At 31.5% G+C, this 12,254-nt stretch overlaps 1 protein-coding gene across 5 annotated transcripts; it reads left to right on the forward strand.

Moving 5' to 3' along the window:
- Window positions 1–1,453: 1,453 nt before the first annotated feature.
- Window positions 1,454–11,962, forward strand: Lrr (capping protein regulator and myosin 1 linker 1 leucine rich repeat protein). 5 transcript variants are annotated; one of them, XM_078191559.1, is made up of 24 exons: window positions 1,454–1,648; window positions 1,903–2,000; window positions 2,097–2,147; window positions 2,226–2,419; window positions 2,628–2,805; window positions 2,884–3,122; window positions 3,192–3,286; window positions 3,355–3,542; window positions 3,628–3,705; window positions 3,787–4,120; window positions 4,207–4,603; window positions 4,679–4,997; window positions 5,060–5,173; window positions 5,259–5,464; window positions 5,563–5,650; window positions 5,726–5,950; window positions 6,051–6,071; window positions 6,283–6,424; window positions 6,483–6,741; window positions 7,056–7,249; window positions 7,499–7,837; window positions 8,033–8,272; window positions 8,457–8,521; window positions 8,859–11,962. In XM_078191559.1, the coding sequence occupies exons 1-24, from the start codon at window positions 1,612–1,614 to the stop codon at window positions 8,970–8,972; spliced, it is 4,215 nt and encodes a 1,404-aa protein (XP_078047685.1). In that variant the 5' UTR covers window positions 1,454–1,611; the 3' UTR covers window positions 8,973–11,962. The 5 variants fall into 5 exon arrangements, with proteins under 5 accessions (XP_078047685.1, XP_078047686.1, XP_078047681.1 ...); XM_078191560.1 differs by having other exon boundaries at window positions 7,535–7,837; XM_078191555.1 differs by having other exon boundaries at window positions 7,056–7,837.
- Window positions 11,963–12,254: the final 292 nt, after the last annotated feature.

Genomic DNA, 12,254 nt, shown 5'->3' on the forward strand with positions numbered 1-12,254 from the left:
CTCATTTGCCACCAGCAAATGTACCCTCAACTAAATGGGTGAATTTACAGTTAATGATATTCTTTACGATTTTTAAGGAAATATATACTTTCTGTTCTTTAACACGAATATTTATCATTAAATTAGTTTCGCAAATCGTTCGTTGAATTCTGTTTGGATGCGGAATTATTGAAACAACAATATCTCTTGCGTAGTAAAAGGCTTAATTAACGATTAAAACAGCTGTCACGATTAATCTTCTTATTATTTAGAATTCAAGAAATTACTAAATATTCTTCAAATGGCGTTTCTACATTAAAATGGATCGACATTTCGAGTAAATAAATATCTTTTAGCAAGAGGTATGAATTTTACACTGTTCACTTGCAACATTCTTCCATTCTCTCATGTTAACATTCAAAACAATGCAATAAATACATAACATATCGAAATGTTATCTACAAACACGTACATTCGAAACATATCTCAATGTGCATTGAACATTATTGGCAAATTCACTGGCACATGTGGTGAATAATTCTACAAGGCGAAAAGTACAAATCGAATATCGCGCCGCGTGTTCAGGTGGACCGCCAGGTATACGGATGCGCGAAAAGAGTGAGATTATAAACAGGGTGAAGTGAGACGACCTCGGTTTTTCGTCCCTGTGGTATTCACCATAGAACCCGATGGGTTCGTCCTGTCTCTCTTGATCATTTCTCGTTCTCTTTCTAAAGTAACTGTGCGAAGGTGAATGCGCAGTAGAATAGTGGGGATAGTTCTTGAATTCGGAAAAGAAAAAGCTCTTGAATTAAGAGAAGACTGTACATATATTTTCTTTCCGTTTACTTTTTACATTGACCTCCGAAGAAATAATTTTTCAAAACGCAGTATACACATAAGTAAGATATAATAAAATTGGGGAATGGTATCTGCTCGCATATTTCTTCCTGCAAAATTTTACACATAGATATCGTTGTTTCTTTCAGAACAAGATTGTTTTACATATAATGTAAGAAATACAATAAAATGCAAAGTAAGATGAGTGTAAATGTATAATAACTTGTAAATTAACGAAATTACATTGGTATTTTATAAACATTTGAAAATGTATTTAAAATTTCATTCTATTGGCAAGTTATACTTACTTGATAATACTTTCATTTTAGAAATTGAAATCAAATCAAATACTGCATTATAGAAGAATTCTAACATTAATAAATAGAATGTTGTGTATTAGCAGAAATTTAAAAGATTGTTGTATGACTGAATTGTGTATTTATTATGGAAAGTTTGATATATACGAAAAACTTATTTGGAAAGTATAATAATTAAATTAGATATTATTATATCATTTATTTCTTCATGGATTTGCAGTGAAAAGTTATAATCAACCAGAAAATACGAACAGTAGAATTGTTAATAATGGAACGGACCGGAATGACTGGAATGGAACAGAATGGATTGCGGGCAGGTGCTAATATGGCGGCTATTCTGCTTTATAGTTTCGTGACATCGCCCATTATCTTAACTTTTTTTTAAGCAAGCTATAAGAGTTCAGTCGCCGGCTGACAGAAAAAACAATGTCTTAAATGGGTCCGGTTATGTTTGACAGATAAACCAATCAGCAAGATGTCAACCAGATCTCAACTTACGAAAGATTTAAACGGTTTGTCTTGATCCTGAATGTTTACGTTCGTATCGTGGACCTGTCATACTCACCGAGTGTATATATTACTCATCGATTTAAATAGTCATCGCTTAATATAGTTCGCGGAAACTCTAATGATTATTTAACTTTTTTCGTTTATATGCAAGTTGGATTAGGACATAAATTTTTTTTAAATATTTCTGTCAATTTTCTACGTTTTCATTGCGCTGCATCGAACAGGTCCTTTTATAAAATTATTTTATCTTTTACAGAATCAGTGAAAGCGTTACTCGGTAAGCACGTGAAGATATTATTAAAAAATGTTGTGAAATTGGAAACAAAGCAGGATAAACAAGAAAATCGTGTTCTAGTGAGTAATAATTGAATAGTGTCACAAGAGCTACACCCAGAAAGAAAGTGTGTTGTATAGCATTTAAATACAAAATTGTACTTACGTGGTTTTTAGGTTTTTTCACCATGCCGTCTGTTTCTTTTAACGGCCAAAGTACCCACAAGGGTAAGATGAAACTATTAAGTTTTATTTAGTTGGTTGAGTTCATATGAATTCATTATTAATTATTTATTAATTTCCCAGCTCGACTGTCACTTTCATTACTTAGAAATAACATCTATAGAATCCAAAAGAGCAAACCAGTTATTATTAACTGTTGGAGAGAGATATTACAATTTTACTACTACAGGAGCAGGCGCAGATACTACAGAAGTAGATGCAATGATCGAGGCCTTACATACTGCAATCCGAAATATCTTTCCAACTGTACCCTTAAAGTATGTCTACACACTGTTATTACACCCTTTCTTTAAGATTTTACCTACTGTTAGTCCATTACTAGTTTTTTGTAATCACTATGTTATAAAATAGTTTAAAATAGATACTGTGAGTTAACAAATTTTGAAAATCATTGGTAGTTATCTTGAGATTTTTTTTCTGTGAGTTTACAAAGATTTATATTAATATCAACATTTATTTTTACAGTTATATTATAAGAAAAATAGAAGTGATACCAGCTAGTAGATTGCAGAGTATAAGAGGTAGCGAATTAGCCAGAAGTACAGAAGCGACGAGACACACTGGGCCCTGTGGTGGATTTTCAACTCAGTATGCATGCATGTGTGACTTACATGGTGTACTATACAGAGAAGAAGTTGCTTGGGTAATATTTTGAAAATATGGAGAAAATAATTAGCATTAGTCTTACAAAAAATTATTTGATAAAACTATTCAATTTTAGGATGTTGATACAATATACCTCTCTCATGACACAAGGGAATTAAATTTAAGGGATTTTGATCATTTGGATCAGAAAGATTTGGTGCCAATCATTTCTGCCTTAGAATATAATACTTGGTTCACAAAATTACGAGCATCCCATTTGAAATTGAGTCATGAACCTTTGGAACGATTATTACACGTTATGCGTAGATCTCTTTCCATTCAAGAACTGTACCTAGATAATCTTGGAATTAAATGGTAAAAATTCAATGAGACGATATTGAGAATAATTCCGTAAGATGAAGCTGATTAATATATCTGTTGTAGGGATTTTGCACATAAATTATCACTAGCTTTAATTTCCAATGGTAACACAATGTTGCAAACTATTGATCTATCGTACAATACTATTGAAGATAAAGGTAAATATTGTATAAATTAATATAGCATAATCAATAAAAATAAAATTATTCATAATATTATTTTGAAGGAGGTGCACATTTAAGTGGTCCCATTGGCAAGCTACCTAAAGGATTACAAAAGCTAAACTTAGCACATTGTGGACTAACAGGAAAAGGAATAAGTCAAGTCGCACATGCGTTAAGTTTAAATAGAAGCATGCAAACTAGTTTACAATATTTGAATCTTTCGGAAAACTCTTTAAAAGATGACATCAATGTAAGTTTCTACACGAGATTGTAAAATTGATTGCTGCTTACAGTTGTAAATGAATGATTATAATATAATTGTTGTTTTGTTACAGAATTTGTGCAATTTTTTAGCACAACCTAATAGCCTAACTCATTTAGATCTAAGTGGTACAGATACTACACTAGAATGTGTAAGTATTTAACTTTATTTGTGATAAAATGTGTCTGCATGTATAAATATATATGTATATGTTTGAATTTATTTTATTCAGCTGTTTGGTGCTCTACTACGGGGTTGTGCAACTAATCTAGTCCATTTGAATGTCGCTCGCAATTCTTTTTCAAGCAAAAAGACCAAAGAAATACCACCCAGCTTTAAACAGTTCTTTACAGCTACACTTTCATTAAAGTACTTAAATATATCTTGCTGCAAATTGCCATTAGAAGCGTTGAAGCATTTATTACTTGGCTTGGCGTGTAATGAAAGTACAGTTGGTTTAGAACTCGATATGAGTGGAAACAACTTAGGTTCCATGGGTGCTCATGTACTGGAGTCATGTATACATGGTGTGCGTTGTATAGCGTCATTGGATATTTCCGACAGCAGTACGTATATGTTTGTAACAAAAATAAAATGGTTATTAAGCATGCCAAAATAATATTAATATGTTCCATTAATATTATTTTTATAGACATGGATGTTGATCTCGCACAAGTAATAACTGCTATAGGAAAGAACAAGTCTATAAAACAATTATATATGGGCCGTAACACTGTTAGTATGAAAAGTAAACATATTGCCATTGTGATGGATGCTCTTGTGCAAATGCTTCAAGAAGATGACTGCGTTTTACAAGCACTACATTTACCGGATTCTCGATTAAAGTCTGATCTCTATAATCTTATTAATGCTCTTGGTAGTAATACGTGTCTTCATACCCTAGATATTAGTGGTAATCAAATTGGAGATCCTGGTGCAAGATTATTAGCAAAGGCACTGCAGATTAACAATCATTTGCGGACCATTATTTACGATAAAAATAATATTACACTCCAAGGTTATGCGGATATTGTTCATGCTTTGGAGAAGTACGTATTTTTTGCTTTTTAATCATGTTAAACATGTGTGTACATTGTCTAATATACGACATTGTTCTATTAAAGGAATTGTAGCGTAAGGCACATGCCATTCCCAATTTTCGATCTGCAGCCTTGTATGAAAACCTCTGCTGAGAAAACTGAACAACTAGCCAAAAAGATACAAGATTTATTACAAAGAAACGTTACACCTTGCAAGTACAGTCACGGTCAAGCCTTTAGACTGCAACAAGGTTTTCTATTAAGTTCTACGCAACAAATGGTCGATAGACTGGTTGTACAGACTCAGGATACTATTAAAGCCATTGCTGCTGAAAGTTGTGATGCGAATAATGATATCAATTATGCCACTGGGCTTATACAGGATGCGGATAACTCAAAACAGGTACAGGTGAATAAATACACCAACAGTCAGATTGTAATTTCATGAAAATAATTCTTTTTTAGTTGTTACCAAGATTGCACGAAGTACTTCAAAGACGGGATGAAAGTAATCCAATTGAATTAAAATTACACGACATGGCAAATGAGCTTCATAAAGTCGTAACTGGATATTTACAGGTATACATTTTATGTATTTAATAATAATGTATATCGTTTCTTCCAAGCATAACAACAGCTTTATAATATTTAAATTTGAATGCAGGATTCCTTAGATGCGATGATCAAATGTGCGAACGATCAATGTCCTACGATACTACAACAGACAGTAATCAGAGGAGATGAAAGCGAATCAATTGCTGTGGAAGATGACCTGCGTAATAGTTGTAAAGAGAAAAACCAAATCAGTAGCGAATTTATACATACTACTATTACAGAACAAGCTGGGGCAGACATAGTCAATAGAGTCAAGTAAAGATTATTAACGATAAATAAAATAGTCCTCTTATAATAATAATAATAATAGTCAAAGAAAATTAATTTATCTTACATTCATAATTTCTTTACAGTGAATTAAATTTAGCTGTTGCTGGCCATGTGTCCGACAGAATAACGGATGAAGTCATTGAATCTTTATCGAGAAGTTACAAAAATTTGGTATGTACAATGCACAAGAAAATAGTATCCTAATGAAGATAAATAATGATTAAATTTATATACTGTTATTATTAGATTGGCGATTGTGATAGTAGAACGAGGAGTAGCACGCCAGATGTACTACGGCCTAGTGCTGGCTCAATGAGCAGTGGCAGTGTCATAGGTGTAACAAGTACAGTAGGTGTATCTACATCATTAGCTATTGGTAGAGCCAGTCTTGCTTCGGAAGAAGATTGTCCACCTGAAACTTACTCGTTAGTAAATTCCATTGGACAATGTTCTAGCGATCAATCTCCAATGGTGAGTAAACAGAAATCACTCCATAACACTGTCAGGTCTGTTTTACTAACTATAACAGTTACTACAGTAACTATAATATCATGCTTCCATGTCTGTCTAGAAATTGGATTATTTAAATCTCGTAAGTATTGGTTGAAACTATTTGTACGTTCAACGCTACTTATTGTTTTAATCTATTAAAATGTTGTAGTATACTATAAACAAAGTGTTTTCTTTATTTATACTTATTTTGTAATTGTAAGATAAACGGTAACAGTTAAAAAATTCTACATAAAACTAAATTACAGTAAAACAATATTTCAGTAGTATTCACAACTGTTATTCGTATATAGGCAACGCCACACCTATCGAACAAACGCAAAAGTTTACATGGAAGAAAATTAAGACCTAAATCTGTGGTCGATTCAGTTGAGGGACTTTCTGCTGACGATATTCCTGATCTATTACCACCATTGCCAAAAAGTCAAGCAGAAGGTTCGTATTATTTCAATAGAGTATTTGATGTGTTCACGAGCTACTAATTAATTAACAGAGTTTTCAGCCATTTCAGAGACAGAACACTCTTTGACAGAATCTTTAGATTCTGTTTCGGAGTTGCCTAATACCGTGGGTCAACAGTTGCAACATTTAGTGAAATCTAGACCACGTAGAACGAAAACTAGAGCACCTACAAGACCAATGTTGAGACCGGACCAACCAATGGATGGTCTTGCTCTTGGAGAAGGCCTTGATGTATTCTTCCGACCAACTACTCCAACAACTCCACTTATATCTCCAACAAGCGATGACAGGTAATGTATTCAATGCGCGCAAATCTTCAAGAAATGGTCATCCAGAGTTAGAAGTATTAAATAAATCGTCTTCAAGATCTTTTGAAGGACATGAATACAATGGAGTACATCCTTCCCAGACAAATTCAACGATTTAGTCTGCAGATTTGAAAAACTATTGCTGACCTTTAAAAGACCTTGAAGATAATAGCAAATTTGTTAACATTATTATAGTTACTTCCTTGAATAGTATAACTAATATGTAATTAACTCTGTAATATGATTTTTGCTTTAAAATCATATAAATTAATTCATTTGTTTTGAAACAATTACAGCTCCTTACATACGTTCCCGACTGACGGCAGTCCAAATTTATCTCTTGCCAGTCACAAAAGTATTCCACCCGATACGGATAAGAAACCTGGTTGTAGTTCACCAATGTTAAAAACACTCCTTGAGCCTGCACCACGATCACGGTCTAGCGATAATTTGGAGAAGTTTTCTCCACTCGTCGGTAGGAGATCTCAAGGTGATTCACCATTAACTGCATCCCCATTAGCTCGACGGAATACGACTGATAATGCTCAAAATCACGAAAGAATCGTTGCGAAATTCGATAGTTCTAACGGGATGAGTAGTAATAGTTTTGTCAATACGGCAGACATTTCGAAACGTAGCACGTTGCCAATTGCTGGATCTGGTACAAATTCAGTTAGCTCGCGGGATTCCGATGAGAACGGTAAAATGTTACAACTAACAACTGCTGCAAATTCTTCAGATAGGGATGTATCTCTTGCAACGTCTGTTCCTAAAGATTACGAAAGCAGAAAAAGTTTAACGAAAAAATCGGCCATGGAAATGGACAAATCTGCGAGCCAGCCACTGCCCTCCCTCAAACTAAGATCGATTGGTTTCGATCTTAGAAGTCCGACAAATGGTAGCAGTACGAAAAATACTTCCGAAGCATCAAAGTCTCCAGTATTAAAATCGTCAGCTAAAGGAAGTTGTTCCACCAGTGACGGAAAAAGTAATGGTGCTTTATCAAAGACTAAATTAACTCCGCCTGCAACAGCTCCGAAACCAAGGCCATGGAGTATGGCCACTGATAGAAAATCCGGTGAGTTCGAATGAATGTTGGAACAGTATTTTTTAATGTTTATTAAGCAATGTTTATGTCGCATTCACGTAATGTTAAAGTGAGTAACATTCTAATCACAAGTAATTAGGACGTTTTTGTAGTAACAAAAGTAGTACATATTATCGTACTTCTTGTCAATGTAAGTTCACTATACAGTTTCATTTAATTTTATAGGAGAATTTAATTTATTAAGCGATGGTTCTAGTCCAAATACTTCAGCAGGGAATACGCCAGATTCTGGCGATGCTCTTGACGAATCAACGGATAGTGGTGTAAGTGGTCCCGCTTCGTTGCCACCAACATTATCAGCAAGTAGCACCGCTAGTTCTTTAAGCAATACAAGCGTAGAAAAGCGATCTGTCAGAGAATTGGCAGCTAGTTTAAGCAAGAGTAAAACAGAAAGGAAAGAACACGGTAACTCAGAAATTTAATTTTTTACAATGCATGCTCTGTACATACATAGTAACCCTATATTTCATCACCGGTATCACACATCACTTCTTACTAAAAGCATACATTTTTCTTGCAACGTCGATTAATTTGCAAAACTGCATGACCAATATTTAATTTAAGAAGCTTGCTGTACATATTATTTTAGAGCATACCGCACCTGCAGCATGGAGGTCGGTGCTTCAACGTTCTATCAACCAACCAGATGTTAAGGTATTTTTTTTATATTTTTTTTTATAAATCCATGGAAGATTTTGACTGCGTAGAAAATTTTGTCCACAAAATCTCTTGCAATAGCTTACTTATCTTCTTTTGCGCTTTTATTTTATTAATCTAAAATGTCAAATTTACATATCGTGAACGTAATATATGCATAGAAAAATTGCTGTTAAAGTATCTGTGAAATAACATGTTCAACATGCAATCTTATATGCTTATAATAGTTCATTACATTTGTAGGTAATGGAAGCGCCGAAAATGGTTGAAGAGAAACGAATAAGTTGTCCAGAATGCGGTCGTATATGCTCATAATAATTCATTATATTTTTAGGTAATGGAAGTGCCGAAAACAGTTGAAGAGAAACGAATAAGTTATGAACTTCAACGTACTTCTTTTTTACATGATTCGAATTTTAACTATGATAACGATGTAGTGGACGTTTGATAATGACTTATCACTATAGTAATTTGAAGGTCAGTGTCATTGATTAGTTGCATATTATGAACATCTCCTATCAAAATGTTTTATACTGGGCACAAGATTATGCAAAGTTTATGCGTTTGTATTTGTGCCATATAAAGTCAAATACAAGGCAAGTGCTGCTATTGGAGACAAGGTTTTGTGTGTCTCTATAGAAAGTACTAATCTATCTTTAAGGTGGCATTAAAAGTCTTATTATAATTTTTTTTACGAAACTGCTCGTTCAGTTCAGATTATCTTAATTATTAGCAGTAAGTATTTGTATTTAATGTACTAAAAATTATTTGTTACTTTCACTTCGATAAATTAAGACATTCATACTTCCATAGAAAATATATTTTAGCTTCTACATTCCATTAGATTCTTAGAGAAAGGTCTATCTGATATCTGCAACGATATTATTTGAATAATGAACGACGTTATATTTGTTTTAAAATTTAAATATTTATGTACTGTTTCCATTATAATAAATATTTTGACCTATTTTCTAAAAAAGGACACTACCTGCAGAAACATTTGTGATCATACATGTAGAAATTGTGATTTAAGTTCTGTTATTTATTGTTTCAATTTTTTCGTTCGATTTTATTACATTAAAAATCTTTTTAATTAAATGTTTTTTTTATGACTACTCCTGAAATTGATATTTACTATTGGAATTGAGAAATGCACAAAGCCAACCTCTAAGAATCATATAACATTTGCAATGTGCCATATAATGTTATTACGTAAATCAGTAAATGCCTTTAGTTTCTATACAATAAGGACACACTTAAGCGATATTTCGCATGACAAGTATAATACCATCGATGGTAACATCAGTGATTTATATGAATCTAATAGTAAATTATGAAAACATTATACAACGCATATACCATATATAAATAATAGTATCGATGTATAAAAGAAGGAAATGATGTAACCACTAAAAAAATGTTATCGAGTATTGCTATATTCTAAGAATTTCTTTGCAACATTTGTAATTTATATTTACTATTTTATATCTTGTTAAACGTATACCATAACTAAACAAATTTACTAATGTTTTTTCTGCTATGTGTGTCCTCTTACAAAGGAACCAGCTTTTTTACAACAGTTTTTTTTGTATTATATAAAAGAATATTGCGAAATATAATTAATAATCTATCTTATATAAATCTATTGAGACATAGTTTTTTGATAGCAAAGAACCTATGTAAATACAAATGTATGTATAAAAAGCTATGCACAGATAACTTAGAATTACAATTTCAGTTCACACAGTCAAATAAGTATTTGAATGAATGTTTTTACCAATATTCATGAGTAACGAATTATACAGAGTGAGTTCTTAAACATTACGACTTGAAATTACTTGTAAATTCTTGCATCCACTTAAAGTCATACTTTTGTTCAAAATGTTTTTTTTTATACAGCTAGTAATTTAAGAGTAATTTTCTGTCGTCTCGTTCAATGAGTCACCTTGTATATATATTGTTATATACATATGTCTCTTTCATGCACGTATCTAAAAACATGCATTAGATAATGATACCGCATGTTATTTATTTCTGTTTTATATTGCTGAAGAATCTAGAAAACATGGGTTTTTCTTAATACATTGATCTTAATATCCAAATTTATGAACGTCACAATTCTCCTTCAATAATTAAACACGTGAAATCTATAAATAAATGTAAATTAGACTGATGAACGTGTTTGTCAAATAATAAACTGTATTAAATCAATTTGAAGCATTAGCATATAATGCAAATAAGTCCGTATCACAGAAAGTAGTTAATCTGGAAGTTACTTAATGATCGAAGTTAGTGATTATATATATATATACATATATTTATAATTTAATTATTGTAATGATAAATATAATATTTGTAAACAGGTGTGTACTTGTACATTGTCATAAGTACATACACTTTATTGTTTGTATACATGTTACGCTACAGGTGATTTTTTTGTAAGTATAGAGATGTAAAGAAATTATAAGTGTAATGTCGAAATTGGAATTTGATCAATGGTGCCAAAAAGTGTAATAATTTTCTATGTTTATTAAATTTCAATTTAAGAAAACGGTAACATTACAGAACAGTTGATATAAATATTTTGGTTTGTGACTTCCTAAATCATTCCATTTAACTATTTAATATTAATTATGCAGCTATATAATACAAAAAATCACCTGTAATATACGATATTTTGGAATGTAAATATTTTAAATGTACACTGCAGTATGTATGTGCTAATGAATGCGTGATATGATATATATATATTCTAATTTTCTTCAATACATTCCTGTATTTACACACTCATATATATAGATATACATATAAATATACATGTACAGATACATGTATACATATATACATACCTATACATACATACATATATATATATATACATTGTACAATTTTACATGTTTCAAAATCTGCTATTAATATTGCTATTTACGAATTTCCATCTAATATATTATTTAACTATATTGCACACAGACTGGTATCAATATTTGTAGCAGATTTGAATGCATGAATTATTAATCATGCAATATAATTCGCTAGAAAATAGAAACTTCTATTATGTTCATGCGTACACCGATAGTTCTTTCCAACTATGCATTAGAAAACAATATTTAGTATTAGTATTCTGTTAAATTTAAATAATTTTTATAATTCGTTTTTGAAAATATAATAATCATGTACTACAATAATATTCAGAACTTTATTGATTTTGGAACAAATTGAATATTATTTAAGATTCGTATGCAATAGTATTAATAATAGTACAATCTAATGTTATAGAAATAATTACAGAACAACATCCACTAAAAAGTAATCCATGAAGATTTATGACATATATTAAAATTTTTATTATTATTTTTCTTCGTAAGTACATATTGTTTGTAACAAAGGATTATTTAAATCCAAATGAAATAAAAATTTGAAGAGTCTGTTATTAATGTATTACAGGCAATAATAAAATTATACTGGAATATATTTTTCCTAGTAATTATCCTTTTCATATCCTAAAGATAGACATTAACTGATTAAAATATTTAAAAGTTAATTGTTCACCATAAATTACTGATTAAGGATATTAATTCTTAATCATTAATTGTGATAGATATTGAATAATTATGATAAACTCTAATCAGTGAATTACGTTGAAAGTTCGAATAAGCATTGGAAAAGTGCCGCGAGTCACGAGTCATGTCAAGTTTAATTTGGTGCGCGTGCGTGAAAAATTTTATGGAAT

The sequence above is a fragment of the Augochlora pura genome, chromosome 10, assembly GCF_028453695.1.
Source record: "Augochlora pura isolate Apur16 chromosome 10, APUR_v2.2.1, whole genome shotgun sequence".
Classification (NCBI taxonomy): Eukaryota; Metazoa; Arthropoda; class Insecta; order Hymenoptera; family Halictidae; genus Augochlora; species Augochlora pura.